General features: G+C 41.0%; 1 protein-coding gene across 2 annotated transcripts in view; it reads right to left on the reverse strand.

Annotated features, from left to right (window-relative positions):
* LOC146833911 (complement factor H-like) overlaps nt 1–23,921 on the reverse strand; it is a 601,647-nt gene that overhangs the window by 250,782 nt on the left and 326,944 nt on the right. For both annotated transcript variants that reach the window (XM_085601821.1, XM_085601820.1), the window contains exon 13: nt 12,097–12,276. In XM_085601821.1, the coding sequence (XP_085457947.1) occupies nt 12,097–12,276 (180 nt within the window). The remainder of the gene's footprint in view (nt 1–12,096; nt 12,277–23,921) is intronic.

A 23,921-nucleotide genomic window follows, 5' to 3' on the forward strand; every position in this document is an offset into this window, starting at 1 on the left:
CCAACCCCATCCAAGAGCGCGCCAGGGAGTGCATTTGCAGAGTGGTGGGCAAAGGGGCATGGCCTGCTATGAGAACTTAGCAATCCTGCTGTGTGGGGCTTACTGTAGGTAATAGGAGGGGTAGTTGGCCCCAAGGTTGTCCTTGGGGGCCGAATACCCCTCTTGTTACCTTCAATAAGTCCCACAGAGTTGAATTGCTAAGACGTTTTCGGAGGACATGCCCCCCTTTCTCCACCACTCTGAAGTCCAATTTACTCCTGAGGGACTGTGGGGGCCAAGAAGAACTCCTGGTACCTATTTTAAGTCCTATGCAGAGGAATTCCTGAGCGCTGGTCGGAGGTCCAGCGCCCTTTCTCCACCACTCTGCAAAAGTCACTACTACTTAAAGAAGCATCTTTCTGCACCTCTGTCTTAGAGATAGTTTTAATCCCCCTGCCCTAATATGTACTAGGGCCTTACAGAAGAGGTCATGCCAATCACAGGGGTACCCAATGCATAGTGTTCCCTAGTGTATGTAGGTGTTTTCACTGTATTCTAAGTGTCTTTTAGCATAGCACTGGCTCTAGGCCTGCTTAGACAGAGTCAGTTACCATCAGTACCCATCAGCAAAAAGTTGGGTGCACAGTATGACTTTGCAACAGGGTCTCTTTCTGCTCCACTGTTGGTTCTTTGTGCACATCTCTTGCTTTTTTCGGCACCTTTATTCGTCTCTCTGGACTTCTGTTGCCTCTTTCTGCATTTATCTTGCTTCTTTCTGTGCCTTTTTCCCTCTTTCTGCACATGTCCTACCTCTGTAGGCATAGTTAGAAATTAGCATTTAAAAAACATTAGAAATTCACTGAAAAAAACACAGGTTTCAGGGACGTTATAGATAGTTGGACATTTCACGTACAAAGCCAGAGAAAATTAGCCGTTATAGTTAGTTCAGCTAACTGTAACTCGCGCTCCCGCAATGCACTGCTGATGACATCACATATTACATCATTCATGACATGGTCAGTGACATCACTGATGACATCTCAAATATGGGTCTTACTGGAGGTAATAGGAGGGGTTGTTGGCCCCCAAGGACGTCCTTGGGGCCCAACTACCCCTCCTGTTACCTCTAGTGGGATTGCAAAGAGGTCTTCTGAGGCCACGCCCCCCTTTCTCAACCACTCTGCAAACGCGCCTCCTGACGCACTACTGGTTGGGGGATGAAGTCCATTTTACTCCTGAGGGCCCTTGGGGACCAAGAAGCCCTCCTGATACCTCCCGTAAGTCCTACGCAGCAGAATTCCTGTGCTCTGGTTGGAGACCCAGCCCCTTTTCTCCACCACTCTGCAAACGTGACTGCTAGTTAAAAAAACATCGAAATTCACTGAAAAAAACACAGGTTTCAGGGACATTATAGTTAGAAATTAGCCAAACTGGCAGTCATTTATAATTCCTTGGCAGAAAAGGCCATCACTGTGTCACAGTTCCTGTCAATGCATTTTTATATTTTTCTTTTCTAAATTTAAAAAGACCCGCCTCTGGGGTCCTCTACCACTGAGAGGGGAGAATTTAGCAGTTTTGACTGCCCCTTACCACTGCGGGTTTCCTGGTGGTGACTGCCTGTGAAAACTGATCTGTAATTCCGTCATCTCCGTCAAGTCGGTGGGGGCGTGGCCTTGATTATTAGGTCCGTTTTCCAGTTTCAGCCACTGTCCTTTCCCCCCATACCCAAAATCGATTTTGTTGTGGCTCGCTCAGTCAATCTGATATTTCCTCTTACCTTAGTTCTTGTATATCGTCCGCCTCATACTACGCCCAATTTTGTACCTGACCTACAGGAACTTCTTGCCACTCTTGTGGTCAATAATTTGTCCGTTCTTCTGTTGGGCGACTTCAATTATTGGCCCAGTGACCCTAGGGAGGACCCTGCTTCCAAGGACTTCTCTGACACTCTTCGTTGCCTTAACTTCACTTCCCATATCAACGCCCCCACCCACGTCCATGGCTATATTCTCGACCAGATCTGGTCAGCCAATCGGGCTATTTCTTCAACCACCATCCTCCCCTGCACCTGGTCTGATCATTCGCTTATTTCTTTTGCTATCGATTTAACAGCCACTCATAAGCCCCCCTGCCTAAGAATGTTCTTGCTCGCAATTGGAATCGGCTGGATTTCAGTTCCCTTCTCTCTTCTTTGACCACATCTGTCCCGGATTTGTCAGCCCTCTCCCTTGACCTCCAAGTGGACGTCATTAACACCTGGCTTTCCACTTTATGTGATCGGATCGCCCTGCTCAGGACAGTTAAAGTCTGCCGCCCCCACGATGCCAACAAATGGTTCACTAGCGACCTTAAAGCTCTTAAATTAGCACTTCGCCAGTCAGAGCGCCTGTGGAGGCGTTATTACAGTCCTGCCCTGAAGGACCAATATCGATCCCGTCTGGCCAACTATAAGAGAGCGATTTTATCAGCTAAAACTGACTATTTCTCCGGTAAAATTTTACTAGCAGCCAATAAACCTAAGGAGATTTTTTCCATTGTCCACAATCTGGCCGCATCAGACCGAGTCAATTCCAACCCTATTCCTTCACACACCCTCTGTCTATCTCTTAATGATTATTTCTTTGATAAGATCACCACTATCAAATCTAACATTCTACCACCCTCTTCCCAACTCCACTACTTTTCCCCTCCTCCTCTGACCTCTTCTCTTACTCATTTCCCCCCCATTCCCAAAGAAACCTACTTGACTTTGCTTTCAAAGATCAAATCAGGTTCCCCAGCTGACTGCGGACCAGCACGCATTCTTAGAGAACTGCTTGCTGGCTGCCCTGATCCCCCTCTGGCCCTTTTAAATTCTTCTATCTCTCAGGGAATTGTACCATCTCAATTCAAATCTGCCACGGTCATCCCCATCCTAAAAAAACCTGGCTCTGACCCTACCCTTCCCTCTCATTTTAGGCCAATCTCATTGCTTCCCTATTTAGGCAAGGTCCTGGAGAGCTATATTACCTCTTGTCTGTCCACGTACATCGAGAACAATCATCTTCTGGCTTCCTACCAAGCTGGTTTTCGCCCGGTCCATTCCACCGAGACTGTGGTCCTTTCTGTCTTGGACGAGCTCAAGAACAATGCGGATTCTAACATCCCTCAGGCCCTGGTACTTCTCGACCTCTCCTCTGCCTTTGACACGGTCGACCATACCATCCTTCTCGATCGTGTCAGGGCGGCAGGCATCCAGGGCACCGCCCTCTTGTGGCTCGCCTCATTTCTCCAGGGCCGGTCACAAGCTGTCCAGCTTTCTGGCTTCTCTGCCCCACCACGTACGGTGTCTTGTGGGGTTCCCCAGGGTTCCTCTCTTTCCCCCCTTCTCTTTAACCTTTACATTTATCCTCTCATTGCATCTCTGCTTAACCAGGAGGTCACCGTGTACAACTACGCGGATGACCTCCAGTTAATATTTGATCTTTCCCCCTTGTCCAACCCCCTTCCTAAATTCCAAAGTACACTTATCTTTATCTCTGACTGGATGAGTTCAAATCACCTCAAACTTAACCCGGATAAAACGGAGCTAATCCTTACTGGTGGAACCTCCAACCCTTGGTCCTCAGCTTTTTGGCCTCCCAGCCTTGGTACCCCCCCCCCCCGCCCCCTCTGCCTTTGTACGAACCCTTGGTATCAGAATCAGTAAGGATCTTTCCATGCATCCACAGATCAGCTCCGTTGTCTCTTCATGTTTTCTTGCTTTACGTATTATCCGTAAGATTTCTCGCTTCTTTTCCTCGGATGCTCTTCGTCCTGGCCATGGTCCTCTCCCGTTTACACTACGGCAATTGCCTTTATGCGGGAGTCCCTGCCTATGAGCTGCGACGTCTCCAAACCATCCAGAATCAGGCGGCTCGTCTCATCCACCAACTTCCTAAATATCATCATGTCTCTCCCCTTCTCAAATCCCTTCACTGGCTCCCCATTATGTACCGCACCCTTTTTAAAATGGGATGCATTGTTTTCATGGCCCTAGCTCACACTGCCCCTCTCTTCATCAACTCACTGATCACACCTTACATCCCCAGCCGTACTCTTCGTTCTTCCAACCAGGTCCGCCTCATCATCCCCCGTTTCCGCAAGTTGAGAGCAGGCGGCACCAGGTTCTCTGTTCTTGCTCCTCGTTTTTGGAACGACCTTCCTTTTTCTATGAGGTCCATAACCTCTTACCCACACTTCAGGAAGGCACTCAAGACTCACCTGTTCACCCTAGCGTTCCTCTCTCATTAACCCTCCCTGTCACTTCATCCCATGCATGCAATCTACCAGCGCCAGGAAACCGCTTGGTCACAGTGCGCTTTATAAGCTTTTTCAACTTCAACTTCAACTTCATCTACATTATGTGGGCAGAATGACAGGTCAGCCTCTGGCAGCCATTACTTCTCAGGGCAGTCGGAGGGGATTAGTCATAGTGGAGATGGAGTAGTCTCCTCTGTGATTAACCCTAATGTCTACCTGCAGTTAAATTTGGGGGACCAACCGCATTCTTGATGGTATAAATAACCTATCACCGTTGAATCAGGAGGATCCATTTCGATCAATCCCGCTCCGTCAGTACTTGTGGATGGCTCACATGAATATAAGTTTGAGGCAATTTTATATTCCTGAGTACAAATCTTGGCTGTACAGTACATTGTAGCCTAGAAATGATATGGCACTTCACAGTTTTCATAAGCATCTTCCACTTTTGTATACGTCTCTAGGTTAGTGAAATCCATTCACTTTGCCTTCTCATGCAAACCTTCAGGTGGTTTTGGAAGGTGGTCTATCTTGGGGGTAGAGGGAGTGCACTATCATGGTTAAATTCAGAAGAGCCTAGGAAAAGAGGAATTGACTCAGCAGAGTAAGGCAGAGGAACAGGGTTTATAGAGCTCCCCAGAAAGGTTGGAGCATATCGAAGTTCAACTCTTTCTAGCCGAGGTCCACATACAAAGAACAAAATAGACTTTCCCTTCTGGGTCAGGGCAAGCAAAGGAATGATAGCACTCACACTGGTTAGAGGGAGAACCAGAGAGATGGAACTTGGCATCTTTTCATGTGTTATTTGTCTCTTGCTCCCTCATTGTTGGTCACCGTATTGGAGTCCCTCACATTCACTGCTTTGGCTTTTCCTTCCTCAGTTTCAAATACTACTTAGACTGTGCGTCTTCCGTGATTGCAAAGAGAGAATTACCGGTTTCTTAAATTTCTGTGCTTCTAATAGCTTGTCCAACATGGTGGTGCTGTGGCAGTGTCCACAGAGGTTCAGAGACATATTGAGATGCCCATAGGGGCTTATCATTGTCACAATGTCTGAACAAAGTGCGAAGTTGAATTTATAATTTTACATAACATTGTAACTGCCTCCATGGTTATTGCCGTGCAAGGATAATGATTGAATAGAAGTTATTTGAAGGAACAAACATGACCTAGACATACACCAGACTCTATCACTGTAGTTAGTAAGCTCAGCTAGAACACTACTTTCTCATTGGTATTCTACTTGGATATTTCACCTGCTTTATACAGCCAAACTCTTTGGGTAGAATACTGAGGAAAAATGTAACAATCTGCACCATAAATCAGATTTCAGTGTTATTCCTGAATAACTCATATCCACTGTTATTTTTCCACTATGAAATGAACAGAAATTTTCAGTAGCGATTAATATGGTTGCAAGGAAAATAAGAGTAATTTTACAAGCCACTCGTAATGAGAGCCCATGTTTGTATTGAATAGAATTGGTCAGTTGCCAATATCCAAAGAAAGCTGTCTCTAGGCCAGACCTAAATTCATATAAAACAAAATGCAGCATGATTCTACCTTTGCCTTTATCTGGTCCAAAACTTGACTGTCTTTTGCACAACAAATAGAACAAGATATTAAATTCCAAGTGCATATATAACTGTACTGTCGCTGTTTTTCCAGTTCTATTGCCAGGTACTGTATATTTTCAAATGGAAATGTAGTTTCCATAGTATTATGGTCAGGAAATGGGTTCCTTGCTAAAGAGTACATACCACTGTGGTAAATTAAGAGTCCTTGGTATATACTCAGATCTTGGATCACCTTTTAACCAAATGCCATTGATGATTGAAAAAAACAATTTTATGCAGAAATGATTCGGCAGGATAATATTATAGGTCTTACTTTAACGATGCAAACCCAGTGTAAAGTTTAGCAATGAGATTTACTATTCAATGAAGATCAAGATTTGCATTGGACTGTATTTTATTTGCCCTACTTTGCTTCAAGGGTGTGTTCCATGGATAGTACATGGGAATTTCCGTGCCTTCGCCCATGGGTTTGAGGGACATCCCTCTCTACTAACATTGATAGACGGGCCTTGTGGCAAAACCTTATGCCTCATTGAGGCAAGCATATCAAGGAGAAATGTTTTCATTTATCATTGTTTTTCCAGCTTTGAATGTATGGTGTGTTATACAGCACATGTGCAATGGAGGAAACCCTTAAGGCACACATTTTGTACTGGAAGGTTCTCCTTCCAGAACAAAAGCCACGCTTTACAAAATGCACACACTCTTGCACTAAGGTGTAAGTGTGTGTGCACTGGTGCATGGTAACAAAAAGTGCACAAGAGCTGGTGGAGAACCAGGCATCGTTATCAATTTTATTCGTAATCTTTATTCTGGCGCAAAAGCTAATATTATTATTAATTCACATTTGGTTGGATCTGTTGCAGTTAACCGTGGAACTCGTCAGGGGTGCCCCTTATCACCGATTCTGTTCGCCTTTTTTATCGAACCCCTCGCAATAGCTATTCGTAAGTCCGCAGAGATTGCACCTCCAATCCCATTTATGTCTAAAATAAAACTTTATGCTGACGACATCATGTTGCTCATTAAATCCGATTTGCAGTCTCAAGCTCAGACATTTCGGATTTTTGAGCAATATGAATCTTTCGGGGGCTATAGGATTAATAAAAAAAAGACCGAAATATTGATTTGTGGCAATCACATTCCAGAATTACATCCGGATCTACGAGGTTGCATAAATAATAAACCTAAAAGATATCTGGGGGTGTTTTTTTCTTCTTCAGTTACAGATCTTTTCGGTTTGAATTTTGTTCCCCTCCTCCAAAGGGTTCGTTCGATGTTAATTCGCTGGAATAAATTACCTATATCATTACTAGGCAGAGTTGCCCTGATTAAAATGTCCATTTTACCACTATTTAACTTTCTGTTTTCAACAATCCCGTGTTTTCTCCCTGGGTCTTTCTTTTCTAAAATAGAATCCTTATTCTCAAGTTTTTTGTGGTCATATAAAAAGCCCCGGATTGCGTTGACTACCCTTTACGAGGGTTTAGATAATGGCGGTCTGGCACTTCCAAACATTAGAGAGTATTACTACGCATATTTTGCTCAGTACTTAACTCGTCTCAAGGTTCCTTCCCCGATTCCAAATTATTATATTAGTTTTTTTTTCGATTTAATTTTTTCAGAGAGTCAAATATCTTCCCCTCTTCAAATACCTAAATCTCCAAAATTGGTTAGGTATAAAATAATTGCTTGGTTCTTTATGAAGCGTAAGGCTTTGATTAGTCGATACTCTATCTCTCTCTTCAATACCTCCTCTTTACTGATTAATTTACTTTCCTCAAGAGGACAGGTGGTAAGCCCGCATTTAATGGGCTATTGGTCTAAAGCCGGCTTTAGTACAGTAGGCGATTTTTTACATCACTCTAGGTGGTTAACTCCGCCCGAGATGCGCCTACTACTTTCAGGCAACTTTTTGTTAGCCGGGTCTTATGATTTAATTTATAAACTTTTAATGTCGTTTGCCCCCACCTCCTTTACTCAGATTTCCCCTTTTAACAACGATCTCCTGTTTAATACTACTTTAATTAGGAAACCTGGTGAGTGGAAACGTCATCTTGCTCAGACCAAACAAGACGATTTAGAATCGAAAGCAGTCCAAAAATGGTGGGAACACGAAAAGCAGGTTTTATCCTTAACGACGTGGCGGACTATTAATAAATATAATTTCTCCATTTTACGGGGAGCCAATTGGCGCAGAATGATATTTTTTGGGAAATGGCTCCTCTATTATACCCCGGCAGTAATTGCCAAAATGTTTAGTAATTATGCACCGATCTGTTTTCGTTGTCAAAATTTTGCCCCCGCTAACTGGACACACGTCACAGTTGAATGTTGCATGATCAAAGAGTTCTGGAGAGATATTTTTGCTTTTTTATCTTCTATTTTGCATATCCAGATATCTTTTAATTCCAATTTGATGCTGCACGGTTTGGACCAGAATTTAAATATCTCTGTTTCACATACTAAACTCCTGTTTATCTGCATGGCAGTGGCAAGATCATTGCTTCTTCAGAATTGGCGATCAACTCAGACTCCATCTTTCTATGAATGGTTGCGTAAAATGCAAAGAGTTAAGATTAGCGAGCGTAACTATGCAGCGAGGATTGGAGGGGGGAGAAAATTCGAAAAAATTTGGGAAAACTTTTTTTGACTCTCTTTTCATTCAGGTCATCTTCTAATTGTTTTTGTTATTGTACAAAGATCTTGAGTCATTGTATCTGAGATGTTTTTGGTTTTTTGTAATGCGATACTTTCTGTCTTAACTTGAATGTTGCTTGACACCTTCAGTTTCAACAATAAAAAAAAAAAAAAAAAAAAAAAAAAAAAAAAAGAGCTGGTGGAGAGAAAATCTAGATATGAAAATAGTAGATATGACACATGTTTTCTTTCTCCTTTTAGCAAGGTAGCACAGCAAACTTTGGTGCTGCACTACCTCGCACCAAATAATAGTAAATCTGGAAGAATGTCTTTTAATTTTGAAAGTACTAAATAAAAGGCTTTTGATAATAAGCTGTTAATAATGTGTAATTATCATAGATGTGGCTTAAGTCTCCTTAAATCGGTAATAGTTTCAATTTGTCTCATCACATTTGTCTTTTGAAGAATTACAAGAAAAGATCCATGGGTGGCACATCCTTCTCTATTCAAGCAGCCAAGCTATTGAACTCTTTTCCCCCCACATAAGATCCACAGGTGCAACCTTATCTTCAGAAAATTAATCAAGAATTGGCTCTTCCTCACATAAACTCCATACGCAAACCGAAATATACAGCATATCCCTCTGTATATAAGCATAATTTGGACTAAAGATATGTACCTATGTATGTGTATTGCTCTATATAAACGTGCAGAAGAATCATGTTTTTCAAAAATATAGGTATTAATTAGCTCTGCTTAACAAATGAACATATTACTTATAGTTACATTATTCTATGTTTTTAACATGTATATAAGTGACTGCATAAATAAGTATACCTTTTAACCTTATCTACAATAGCTTCCCTATTGAATTACAAATATATGTATCTATATATATATATATATATATATATATATATATTTTTTTTTTTTTAAGGGCAGCCCCTTCAGGGTGGAATTATGAGGAGGACTGAAATTATTATGGCCATCCTTGAACGAGACACTCAGTACTATTGTATTTTCTCAGGAATTCTGAGGAATATAAAAAAAACAAAGTACAGCTGTTTGGATTATATGAATGCAACAACATTCCAGTATGGCCGCCACAATAACAGTATGTGAACTGTAATGGCAGTAGTCCTTCTTTGTTTGTCATGATGATATCGTCCAAAAGGATCAGTAGAAATGATTTTGAAATTTATTTAATTAACTTTGCAGTGTCGAATTTTTGAGCATTGAGGAAGGCAAATCAACGAAACGCATCTGCTCATTGAAATAAATCTCTAATAAGACCCTGTGAGTGCTCCGAGTTTGTTTTGGAGATATATATCATAAGGTAACCGTGATCAAAACCGTGAAGGTCGAAACGCGTTGGCGATGGTGGAAATGAAATAAAATTTAAATTGCTGGAACAGAATCCCTGGAGTGTAACGTAATCTTCTGTTGGTGGTATATATATATATATTCACTTAAAAAACCATAGGTTTCACACATGTTATAGTTAGGTGGATATTTCACTCGTAAAAAACCAATGAAATTCCCCCGTTATAGTTAGTTCAGATAACTATATCTCGCGCGCCCGCAATGAACTGCTGATGACGTCACATATTACATCACTCATGACATGGTCAGTGACATCACTCATGACATCACTGATGACATCATCCTTGTGATAGAGTGGCGGTCGCGCGAGTTATAGTTATCTGAACTAACTATAACGGGGAATTTCATTGGTTTTTTACGAGTGAAATATCCACCTAACTATAACGTGTGAAACCTATGGTTTTTTAAGTGAATTTGCAAGGTTTTCTAAATGCTAATTCCTAACTATAACGTGTATGAAACCTATGGTTTTTTCAGTGAATTTGTACGTTTTTTTAAATGCTAAGTTAAGTATGTATTATTATTTTTTTAATATATTTATTTTACAATAAACTACGTATTAAATTTATACATTTTTTTGGGGGGGGAGTTTTTCACCGTGCGCGCACGGTGCGCGCACCCCCACGATTTAAAAATAAATAAAATAAATCTGCCTTCGGGGTCCTTCAGGGACCCCCTGACAAAGACTAGGGGGTCAGGAACTCTCTACCCTGCCCCCTTTTCACGTTCGCCACCTTCCTTTTTCACTCTCCCACTGAAAACAAACAAAATGGCGGCCGACACTTCCTGATTTCGACCGATTCGAACGTTGACTAACATGTAACCACCAATCAGAATTACGCTCGCGCACGTTAAGGTGCTCGCACGGTGCGCGCACGGTATGCGCTTATAGATATTTATATGCTTTTAAATGCTATTTTCTCAGGAACTACTGAACAGATAGACACCAGACCTGCAAAAGGCACTTCCCTGACTTGAGGACTACCTCTCTGCCAAATTTCAAGTAATTCTGTTCAGCCGTTCGGGCTGTAACTTCGACTAAAGTTCCTATGGGAAAATGCATGGGGAAAACGCGTTTTGGGACCCCCCTTTTTTCCCGGCCCCCACTTGACGAATCGCCCCGAGACTTTCAGGGTAGGAGCTGAGCGGAGCGCCCCATTAGTTTTGAAAATTTCGCAAGGATTCGTCAACCGGCGCCAAAGTTATTCAAAATAGAATTTTCAGATTTCCTATGGAAACACGGTCCTAACTATAACTATCTACTGGCGACCGCCAGTAGATAATATATATATATGAATATATATGTATTTAAAATTAATATAAAATACAACAACACTTGAAAGCCGGAGTTTACTTAATGAATCTTTAATCCACATCTACTTCCCCCCTGATGCATCTATATACCTTCCATGTACTTATGGATCTATATATTTATTTATTTTCTTCTAATTCAGCATATCCAATGCACTACCCTATTTCTCACCCTATACCGCTTTCAATATATCCTCTACCTCAACTCTCATTCATCCCAAATCCCATACCACTACTATGATCCCCCAAATAACCCTTTCTACACTCTTCCCTACTCTATGCCTCCTTGCATCATCTCATACCTCTTCTATTATTCTGATCTCCCAAAACAGGCCTTTCTAAATCCTTCCCTCTGACTCTTCCCCTTCCACTTCCCTTTTACTCATCCCAAGCCTCCTTCTACTGCAATGAGCTCCAAAACAAACAAAAAAAAGATTTCTAGATTCTTCCCTCTTCTATCCCTCCACTATCATTTTCAATCCAAATAACAGACTAAAACTTCCACTTCTCAAATTACTTTCATATTTCACTATACTAACACCACTAATCCTTTATGAGTTCCAGAGTCGCTTGCTACAACCCGGAAAAAGCACTTCAACACCTTATCAGGGGTAGCAAGCGCTATATAAATGCTAAATGCAAACCTTTTTCCCTCTTCTATCCCTCCACTATCCTTCTCAATCTAAATAACTGACTAACATATCCACTACTCAAATTACTTTCATATTTCACTATACAAATTCATAACAAATCTTTTATGGGTCCCGAACTAGCATTCTACTCACTGAAGAAGTGTTTTGATGCCTTTTCAGGGGTAATAAGTGCTATATAAATGCAATTACAATGCAATACAATATGCTTGATTGTCTTAGAAAAAATACATTTAAAAACCTTTAAGTTACCTTTTACATAATTGTATACTGACCAATACATTGAGGAGGGGATGTCCAGCTTCCATTCTCACATGTTATGGTTTCTGAGCCATAAAGTTTGTAGTTTCTTGGGCAACTGTACGCAACAGTTTTACCATGTTCATATGCCGATTCCATATTTTGTTCATTTTTGTTTTGCGAATTAGGTGGTTCTAGACAGTTCATTCCTGGACCTTTGAAAGAGAATGTATATTCAGAAAAATTTGAAATGTGTTTGTTAGCATATTACAATCCACATCATAATTATTTTTGCCAGTTGTCTTACGCCAAGAGCATCATCAGTATCTCACCAATGTTTCCTAAGTCTGACTCAGTAGCGTAGCTAAGTTGTCCTGGGCTTTGGTGCAAGCAAGGAAAATGACCCTTTGACTGCAGCTGGGACAGTAAAATACAGCAGTTTACAGGTTTTAAGAAGCCCTTAAGGGCTCTGGGCCCTTTTGCCACTGCACCAGTTGCGCCAATTGCAGCTACGCCCCAGTTCCGACCACTAAAAATCTACTCTCCAAGCCCTCAATCCACTGCAACAATCCTTACAGAAAACCATGAAAATTACCTGATGTGATTCTCAGTACGGTTATTATTCTCAAATTGTAACGACAATTAATCACTGATCATTACAAAGCTGTGCATTATATTATTTCAGTAAGTCACTTTTTTAAAAATAATGGAGATCATACACATGATTACAACACTTGTTTGAGAATTACAAAAAATTTCACAAATAAAAAGATAAATAGCATAGAGCTTTTGGGCCATCACAAGTCGGTGATAGGAACAAAACATGATGAAAAAGAGAGATACAGGAGATCTTCGAAGTGTTAGGGGTCAAAACTTTCCAATACCTTTCATAAGGGGCTACAAGGACTTTCATGGAAGCCAATCAAGAGGACTGATATGGTGGTGTGTGGCTCCCTAAAAAAAATGCCACCACCATCTGTACATATTCTTTTCAAAGCGCAGGACATAATAACTACTTAAGAACACTTAACGCACTTTCATTTTCCTAGTCTAGGAACTGGAATAATACCCTGTAATTCTCCAGTTTTTAATTCTGTTGTGTTGATGTCAGGGATTGGTGATGATAAAAAACAATAGTTGATATAAGCTGAACAGTATCTTAATCGTGGATACTGTTCCACCCTGCTTGTATTCAAGGTCTAAATGATAACAATAAAATCTGTAAAATGCTTGAACCAAAAGCAGGTTGCCAATTGGTGGCACACATTCACTTTAACAAATGTTTTAAATTTAGCAATACTCTCTTGTGACCTAGAGCCTCAAAAATGGCTAGAGAATTATTGAGAATTTTTATTTGAGTTTCGGATACCGACATTTTAGTTCTCCAAAGCAGATGATACTATAAAACAACAGAAGCACATCTACTAGGCAGTTTTTTTTTTTAGACTCGAACCCAGTTGCCCAGATATGAGGTTAACCACCCTGGTCATTAGGCAGTTTGAACACATTTCTGAAATAATTAATAAAACAATAAAACAGAGAAGAATAATTTGAAATATAATTTTAGCACATGGTTGACATCTAAAGGTGCATATGTTTGTCCTGTATTAAAATCTTTAACAAAAGGGTGTTGTCATGGCTAGGACCATGAAGAGCCTCTGGCATCAGGTGTCTTCCCTAGAGCAAAAGTGTAGCCTGAAGTGATGATTCTGCTCAGCTGGTTGGTCACTACACAGAAACGGCAGTGCACCATCTTTTGGTGTTGAGATGTCGGTGACTCTGATGCTGGGGGTAAGGCAGTGGACTTTGATCTGAGTGCCTCCTTCCACTGCGTTGGAAAAAACAAGACCGCTGCCGCCATGACTCAGAGGGAGAGAAGGCCTCCACATCTGTCAATGGAATTATGTGTTATGCTAAAAGAACTTATAGAGCACTCGGATACCATTGGTGTGTTATGTGTCTTGGCAATAAAATAAGCATTAGAACATTTATTGAAGGATATCTGCAATGGATGGCACCCTGATGGATAGTAGAGGTGGTGTTATGAGCCCCAATGTACCCCAATCTACGCCTAGGTAGCCACACAACCTTTTTACCTATATTTTTTTTCCTTGCTCTGCATAACGGTTCTAGCATTGCCCTTTTACCCAGTTATGTGCTGAGTAAATGTTGATCAGTTTCTTGGAAACTACCCTCATTTACCATGCATGAGAATTCCCAGTATCATATCTTAATCCCCTGCCCTGTATGTACACAGCAGGGTTCATATATTCTGTATAATAACTCTGTACAAAAGTCACCCCTATTGTCATCCTTGGAGGACAGGCCCACTGTACATAACAGTAAACCATTACATATCTAGGTAGAACTCCAGAGGGTATCTTTTGGGTATAAAAGAACTACATATTCACTGGTCAACCAGAGGAGAAGCTTCCATGATGACACAAGACGCTGAGATTCCTCCATGCAGAAACTCCAGCATGCTGTGGGCTGACATCCCTTGCGGGGTGTCCAACTCAAGACCAGAAAGGGGTCCTTCATTCTCTCCCATCAGGTAATGGGGTTGGCTCTTTCCTAGGGGGATTCTTGGCTTTATACCCACATACATGATAGGTATACTTAGGTACACATAGGTAGGGATTTCATCTTCTGAGTACACATGACTACTGCCATGTATCTCTATGCCTGCATATATTTACTGCTTTAGCACCATGGTAGGATTCTACCTTTTATTTACTCTGTCGGTGCTTGTAATCTTATACATCTATTTCTGTCTAATGATTTTCGCAGCAAACATGTTTTATACTAGAATGACACTGGTTCAATAAATGATTATACGTCCCCATTATTTCTTCTGTGTATCTCTCTGCGATAAGTGAGCACAAGTGACTGAGCGAAAAGTACTGTACTGTTTCCACGATCCCTGAAGGATCAAGGATTGTCATATTCAATAGTTGCCAGAAACTATTTGCTCCTTGGTAAGGTTAGGGGGGCTTATGGTGGCACTGTGAGCTAGCCAGTCTAAAGGCTAACATATCCTTCGGGGGTGTTTGGAATCAGTCTGGACACCAATCCCTAAGTTTATATTGTCTAAACGCTCAGATCCTATATAGATTTGTAGGAACAACACAACATGGCACTTACAATGTTGGTTTGGTTCCTATTTAATGGTCAAATTTGAATAGTTCAGTTGTGCTTTCTCTGAGAACCCTCCTTACATTTACTCAGAGATTTCTGGAGTGGGAAGGGAAACAATCCACCACAGCGGAGTAGGCATATCCAATGTATTAGCTGTAGGTTTGTTCAAGCTTGAAGGATTATAGTTACCCGCTGTTATGTTTCATAGAGGTACCCCAATATAGGCTCAGGTAGTCACTTAACCTTTCACCTATATTCTCCCCTACCATTACACTACATAATGGTTCTTGGCACTGACCTGTTGCCTAGTTACGATACTGCTTACAGTATGTAGGGTTTTCTCTGAAAACTAGCCTCATCCATTATGCATGAGGATTCTTGGAAACTCAGCAGGACTACCATCGCCTGCATAATAACTATGTATACGGATCATTCCTTCCGTCATCCTAAGTCTGACTTAACACAGCAAGGTAGAACCCCTGAGAATACCACTTTGGGTACATAAACACCATATATTGCTGAGGTAGTCAGAGGAGAAAAGGACTTCCATGCCAACACACTGACGTGAGACGCTAAGGTTCCTGCATGCAGACACTCCAGCTCGCTGTGGTCTGAGATCCCTTGCGGGGTGTCCATCTCGAGACCAAGATGGGGTCCTACAGTCTCTCACTTCAGGTAATGGGACTGACTTTATCTTAGAGGGATTCTCGGCTCTACACCTACGTACATGCTAGGTACACTCAGGTACATCTAGTTACGGTCGCATCGTTGGAGTACGCATTTATAACTGCCATGTATTTTATATACTTGCCTGTATTCATTGTTTTAACAGAATGGTAGAAATCTGCCATCCTTTTACTCTGTTAGTGGTTCTAATCATTTATATCTGTTTCTGTCTAATGGTTGTTTCAGCACACCTATTTTACACTAGAATGAACCTTGTTCAATAAATGCTTTTTGAAAATTGTCCCCACTGTTTATTATGTGTATCTCTCTGAGACAAAGTGAGCACGAGTGACTGAGCGAAAAGTATCGCAACGATTCCACGATCCTGAGGGATCAGGATTGTCATCTTCGATAGATGTCAAGAAAAATGTTCTTCTTGGTAAGAGGGGTTTCTAGTGGCACAGGCTAACATACCCGGTGGGGGTGTCTAGAATCAGTCCGGACACCAATCCTACAGTTTATGTTGTCTAAACGCACAGATCCTATATAGGTTTGTAGGAACTACACAACATGGCACTACCAAAGTTGGTTTGGCACTAATTTAATGATTAAATCTGAGTAGTTCAGTTGTGATATTCTCAGAAACCCCTACTCACGTTTCCCCAGAGATGTCTGGAGTGGGAAGGGAACTATCTGCCACAGCTGAGTAGGCATATCCTACGTATTGGCTGTAGGTTTATCAAGCTTGAAGGTCAAACAGTTCCTATTGTGCATAAAACCTTCATCTCAGTTCCCTTGGAACATTTTCAACAATTTTTTTAGAAAATGTTAGAACTGCCCTTACTTTAAATCTAGCAGACTATGGCATCTCAGCTAGGGGTGGGATAGTCAAATTTGTGATTGTGGCTCATGAATCATATAGAACAGAGGTATTCTATTAATGGGTTAAATTCCCACCAGCAGATGCACAATCAAAGACATTTCATTTTTACACTGAAGATGAAACACCAGATAAATACTGTCCATATGAGGACATTGAAGTTCCACTCACCTAACAGAAGCACATAAACTGGTTTAAAGGTGCCCTCCCCCACACAAAAGACAAAGTAAGACTTGGTCCGCTCAGAAGAGATGGAGCCCCTTGGCCAGTCCTAACAGCTTACACACAACATCCAGATAGTGACTCAATGCCAGTGGCAGACTTTTTTCCACTTCATAAAGAAATAATAACACTTTACAGAAACCTGACACAGTTTGCTATGAGAACACTCACAGTTCAGCCAACAAAGGCTAAACAAACAGGACAAATTAAGGGATCTACAACTAAAATAACACCACAAACGCTACACGCAATTATGAGTAAAATGCCCACTAAACGTGAGCAAATGCTATTCTGAATAGCTAAAAAGATAACACAGCTAGAGGCAGTATTTAAACACACAAGCCCTCAAGAAAAACGTAGAATGTTAACGATCTGCTTGCCAATGGGAATAGCTCTCCAAATGGAGTATTGTACCACTTGGGGTACAGTTTTCGCTACCATATAAACCAGAACTCATGGTATCCCATCATTAGCAGTAATACCAGATGAATTAAGACAAATACAAAATGAGTATGGAGCAGAACCTGCTGTGAACTTAGGGAGTTAACGTTAAAGGGGATGCAGCAGCAGTGGCAATACGCCAACGTTTGAGGGATTTTGTTCCTTTACAACAGGAATGTGAATTACCTAAAATTATTGAAGACGCCTACGCTGAATTAGGTAGAGATAATTTGGGAGCTCAGGCAACAAAATCTCAACTCATGGGTGGTCCTGAAAAGGATAACACAAAGCAAGCACCTGATTCTTCCAAAAAGAAATGGTATAATAACAATAAAAAACAAAAGAATAGATCTCAATCTGGGGGGTGGTCTCCTCAACAGGAGTCCTCAGACTGGATCTTAGAGATAACATTAAAAAACCTGACAGGTATCAGGATACTGATACAAGTTCTTCTCGTTCCTTTCAGGGTTCACCAAGAAACTCCGAGAGAGAAGGCTGGCCAGAACACAGAGAAGAAGAGCGTACAAAGTCCAGAGACATGCCCCACACTTCAGATTGTACTTCCAAAGAAGAAGAGAAGCCATATCAAAACCTCAATTTGAAAAGAAAAATGTAGCAGGTCTCAAAGTCAGACATGCCCAGAATACTGAGGACTCAACTTCTGAATGGGGAATGGGCTCTGACAATGCTACACACTGCAGCAGAAGTAACAATAGCTCACCAGAACCTGATGGAATTTCTGGTGACAGCGAACTTGAATGAGCATGTCACAGTGGAAACACCTGCTGCTACAGGGGTATGTGTCCCACATCGGTTATATGAGATTAAACTCCAAATGAAGGGGGAAAAACCCTGAAAAATTAAATGTCTCTTTTGGGAGAACCTGACTTTTGGCTATGACATCATCCTTTTAGCTGAAAGAGATTGGCCGCCTGAAATTGTTATGGATTGCCCAAAGGGGGAAATGGTAATTTTACCAGCTTTTTCCGACCTTGTTCCAATATGCTTAAAACACACATACCCGCGGGAGTGGGCAGTAGCCCTTGCTCAAGCATTATATTGCAACCATGTTGGGTGGAATGCTGAGTCACCTCACCATACAATCCTAGTAAAAACTACTCCAACTCCACAGAGACAGTACCCAATAAAACAAGAAGTGAAAACAGGTCAGGGAGATCCTAGATCAACTTCAATACCGAGGTGTAATTGAAAGTTGCACCTCTCCAATGAATAGTCTTTTGTTTCCCGTAAGGAAACCAGATAATTTATACCGTCTAGTTTTAGACAACAGACATTGGAAAACATGCACAAAAACATTTGCAATACAGAATGCACACAGTGCCGCATTAATGAATAACATTGTGCTGAAAAAAATACAAAACAACACTAGATATCTCAAATGGATTTTTCTGTCAAAATATAGCTCCTGAAAGCATGTATTTGATAGCTTTCTCAGTGCTAGGTTCCCAGGGTAAATTTTTTCGAATTCTCCAAGAGTATAAGATTAGCCCTGAGTTGATCTTTGCTCGGGTAACAGAGTTACTTCAGAATTTGGATGAAGAGGCATTGTCCTATGTGGATGATATTTATCTGACCGATGATGATTTAAAGGATCACTTGGCCAGGGTGAGCAACATAATTTTGGGGTCTGCCTCTAAGGGTTACAAATGTAATTTAAAAAAAAATGTAAATAGCCCACGTCAAAGTCCTATTTCTAGGATATGAGTTATCAAGTGAAGGAAATAGCCTGGCAACTGACTTTTTAGAAAAGTGTGCGCTGCTCCAACCTCCTAATTTGCAAAATACATACAATCCAAATTGGGATTTTTAAATTTTGGCAGAACATACATTTTAGATTACGCAGAGAAAGTGAAACCTTGCTATGATTTAATAAGACCTTATTTTTCAGTTAGGCATTGGACACAGGATCACACAGATATGCTTTGTTGCCTACATGCTGACATGATAGCTTCAAAACACTTGCAGACACGCGTAAATGTCCTCAACCTGGTGATTCGTGTTATAGCGAGTCAATCTGCGCACACTTATGTAACCTTCAATGAAGGAGAAATGGTACCCATAGCATACACATCACACTTGTACAGAAACGCTGAAATGCATTTTGCTTCTACAGAAAAAATCCTGACAGCAGTACAGACCTCTGTAGTAAGAGAAAGAGCACTGGCTCAGTGGAAATGAATAATTGTCGTAATTCTGGTACCAGACTAAGATGCTGCTACAAAGGCAAGCATTCCTAATGCTAAAGCCTTGCATCCAAGATAGATACAATGGGTTAATTCTCTAACTGCAACGGATGTAGAATACAGATATGACCCTAGTTTAAAAACACAAGCATTCCTTTAATAAGAACAAGAATATCCTCTACCAAATGAAATAACGCCTCTAGATCAGTATGAATATATCATTTACACGGACAGATCTGCTCAGCCAGCCGTAGGAAGTAAACAGTAATACAGCGCCGCGTGTGCGATTGTGAAGGGATGTATGCAGGATGGCAAGTTCCATCCCAGCGATACGAAGACACAGTCTCTAGGAGACTGCACAGCACAGCTAGCAGAATTAAAAGCCCTGTTACTGGCACTAACAAATACGGATGCGAATTCCTCACACTGATTGTGTGCAATTCGTTTTATTGTGTTTCCATATAAATGATAAACAGCACTGAGTACCCAACAGAGATGAGTAAGTCAAATTGATGAATCTTAAACATGTTTCAAAGAGGAAAGAGGATTCACTGGATGGCCATTAATAAGAATGGCAATCAGGAAAGTACAAAAAAGCAAGCCACAGGGAGAACAAAAATGACAGCTGGAGGACAGAGCAGAATCTAAGATGCTCTAAAAGATCCCCTGATTACTGAGTGGATCATTGCTGGTTCTCAGAACTCTTCCTGATATATTTCTTAACGTCACTTGTGGAGTCAGTGACCCGATCTACTACATGTCTAGTACATGATGATACTTTGGCCTTCCATAACTTTGTCTTACCTTTACTTGACTGAACTCATTTCTAATGCTTTTACATATGTTGTATTTCATTTTCCTGGTGCCCTAGGGCTTTTATGTTCCAGTTTTACCATGTGACTCTAGAATTCATACTGTGATAGCTTTATCATTAAAGATGATGATTTAAAGCACAGAGAATCTCTGCACCATTCACTTACTGCATTGTGGTGTTGCTGGGAGAACCCTGAGATTCCAGCCTGCCTACAGAGAATGCTCCAAATATGATTGGGGGATTGGTTTTACTACCCTTACAGATAACACAATATTGTTTATGCCTTTTTACGCAGAGAGTGCTAGTAGCATGCTCATGTTGATTTAGGTTGAGTCTGTGTTTAGACCGTGATCACTACAGAATATGTTCCATAAGGATACTCCATGTGTCTTGCTTTTGTCTTGGGATAAACTGTGGGAGAAAATGTTGAAGACTAATGGAAAAGGATTGACGACCATATTTCTAAGCCTAGATACAGGAACATCATATGTGCCCTGATATGAGCAGAAGGGATTGGCCGGGATAGTGCCACAACTTGGAAAATGAATACTGCTCCTGTAGTTGTGTTTCTAACAGTTAAAAGGCCAGGGCCTAAATTTCTCTAAAAGGAGGTAGAAGTGTTTCTATTAAAAAATACTTACCTATTTGCTCTGTACACTTAAAGATTGAGATCTAGGCCCTATCAATGTGCCAATCCAAGCTTTGATGGCTAGCATTTCTGTTCAAAACCTGGGTCACTTACAGGCTAGAATCATCTTATAGATATAAAAGGGGAAAAGAAATCGGCCTGAGGAGCCACCTTCTCAATAGGGTTTATACAATATTTTTCATCTTCTTCCCAAAGTAGTTCATGGAATTGTTGTACTCAGCCTTTTTCCATTAAGGCTTTGTTTTCAGGACAAAATTTAGTGATTGATGGGAACTGATTGCTGCCCTGATTTTCCAGTGCCGGATATACACTCTTCCTCCACATGGCTTTAGACAGGAGCTCCACCTTAACTGACAGCAGGTATAACAGATTCACGTCTCACTGATATATGATGAGCTACAGGTCTCATTCACTTATGGACTAATTCCTAATTTCCTTGAATATAACAAATGTGGGTATGGCAACGGATACTGGTTCCCAAAATCATTTAGACCACACACCTTTAATCCTAGGATAAACCAATGCTAGAGAGTGGATGTTATCTCATTATGCAATCCTGTTCTGAAGGCTAATACTCATGAAGCCTTAACAAATTATAAGGCTGCGAGTAAAACTGAAGGGAAGCCCTGGGTTACAATATGGGATGTGGCAAAGGGGGCAATTAGAGGATAAAGTTTTGCTCACACAACTGCCTTTGTGAGATTGCCAAAGAGCAAATGTATAAACATTGAGGCTCAGATAGCAAGCCTAGAGCCCAAGCATAAGATTAATTGCTGTAGATACTGATACCGAGAATTATATATAGAGCAAGGGGTGAACTGGGAGATGCAAAGAGGAAACCCACAAAGTCTTGAATGCAAAACAAGCTTACCATGAGAAAGAGGATACATCTGACAGACTGTAGGCATACAAACTAAGAAAGACTAAATAGCGGAACAATATACATTCTGTTACAGATAATATAGGGACTACCCAAACTCAGATGTAGGTATCGTGGAAGTCTCCATATAATTATACTACTGTCCTTAACAGGCAGAACAATGTGACCCTTCACTGTAACAGAATGATCAAGATTGAATTTGCTTTCCAGGCATGGATGTTTAAGGACACACTAGAAGATCTCAATTATTACATTTCAGAAGACTAGTGTAAACAAAACACTACATAACAATAAGGATTTGATTTATGAAACCTAAAAAAGACCTTAAGTCTTGAGGCTCTTATTGGCTGACTGGTGTCTTAAATAGTTAAACTTTTTACCAAAATCCTTACTAATATCTGGCGGATCCTGGTCACTCGGCTTCCTGGTGAGATTTTTTACAATAAGCCACCCTTAGTTGCTAATATATACAGAATTTTCCCAAGAGTTGAATGGAAGCCTCTGAATGATAAACCTGTGGAACATCTGATGCTGGGCCCTCACATCGTTTTCTTTACCAGAAATAAACCCTAGTGTACGTTACAGAGGGAGAAATGCAAGGTACCCTTGTTAAACCTATTGTGGATGCTCCCAGAACTAACTAATTCTTGGAACCCCTTCAGATGTAATCTAAAACATTTTGACTCACTGGAACAGGGCAGTAAGAAAACATCAGGTTACAAGCTATCCAATACTCTTTACTTTGGTATTGAGTAATCCATTTTTTATGCCATGCTTTCATAAAACGGAGCCTTAAACAATGCCCCTGCACTAGGCTCTTTGTTTGATGATTGTATCTTGAAAAATAGAGAAAAATGTTTAATTGATTTTCTGTTCAGAGGATGTCTACCAGTTGACTCAACATCTTCAATGGGCAAGCCAAGACAAAGTGAAGCAAGGAGGAAGTAGAGACCAACAAGACTGGGGAATAGGTTTTCTGTGGGAGGTATAATGCAAGCTATACCTTACCTATAGATCTCTTAATGCTAGTCAGCCATCTGACATATACCCATATATCAGCAAATGGTCTCAGGACTCCAGGAGGATATTTGTAAACGTTCAAGAGTCTTTATTTGGCAGTGGGGAAACTAAGTCTGATACAGTAATGTTGCAAAGGTATTTGACTCTAATGGTAATTGACTAGTGAGATTGAAGCTTATGTTTGAGGCTTAATAAGCCTGCTGAAGAGGGTTAGATTAGATGGAATAGGATCTTACCACCATTTGTGGTTGACAAGCAAGCATATCAGAGCCTTTTGAAAAGAGGTCCTCTCTCACATTAAACTGCTACTGTTGTTTTAAAACATTATTTAGGGCTGGGTTGGTGTTGGTTGAAATTAAAAATGTTTTTTGTATTTCATGTCTTCTTTGAGTACACAAAGTATATATGTGGGGTAATTTTTGATGCCTTTGGAGGATGTGTGTGTTTATAGCTGAGTTAATTGAGGTTTTTGGCATTGCTGAATTAATGGTAGTGTTTTCTTCAGTGTTACCATGCCTCTTATGTCAGTCCGATGTGTGTGTGTGTCTGCCGTAGGCCACCTTTGACTTGTCTTTGTTCTCCATGCCATGTGGCCAAGGGCCATTTTGCGGAGTCTATGTCCATAGGCCTCAATGTGTTCTCTCTCCGTTCTCCATGCCTCCTTGCTGTTGTTGTTTATCCATGTGGCTGGCAGCCCTTTTATGTATTCTGACATGTGCTTTTGCCATAGGCTTGCATGTGTTCATTGTTCCCCATGCCTCCTTGCTCAGTGTTCTTGTATGACCATGTGGCACTGGCTGGCAGCCATTGTGTGCATCCAGCCAGTGTGATTTTGCCATAGGCTTGCTTGTGTTCTTTGTTCCCCTGCCACCTTACTCAGTATTGCTGTTTACCATGTGGCATTTACTGGCAGTCATATTGTGCATTCAGCCTGTGTGCCTTTGCC

The sequence above is a fragment of the Triturus cristatus genome, chromosome 4_2, assembly GCF_964204655.1.
Source record: "Triturus cristatus chromosome 4_2, aTriCri1.1, whole genome shotgun sequence".
NCBI classification, from domain to species: domain Eukaryota; kingdom Metazoa; phylum Chordata; class Amphibia; order Caudata; family Salamandridae; genus Triturus; species Triturus cristatus.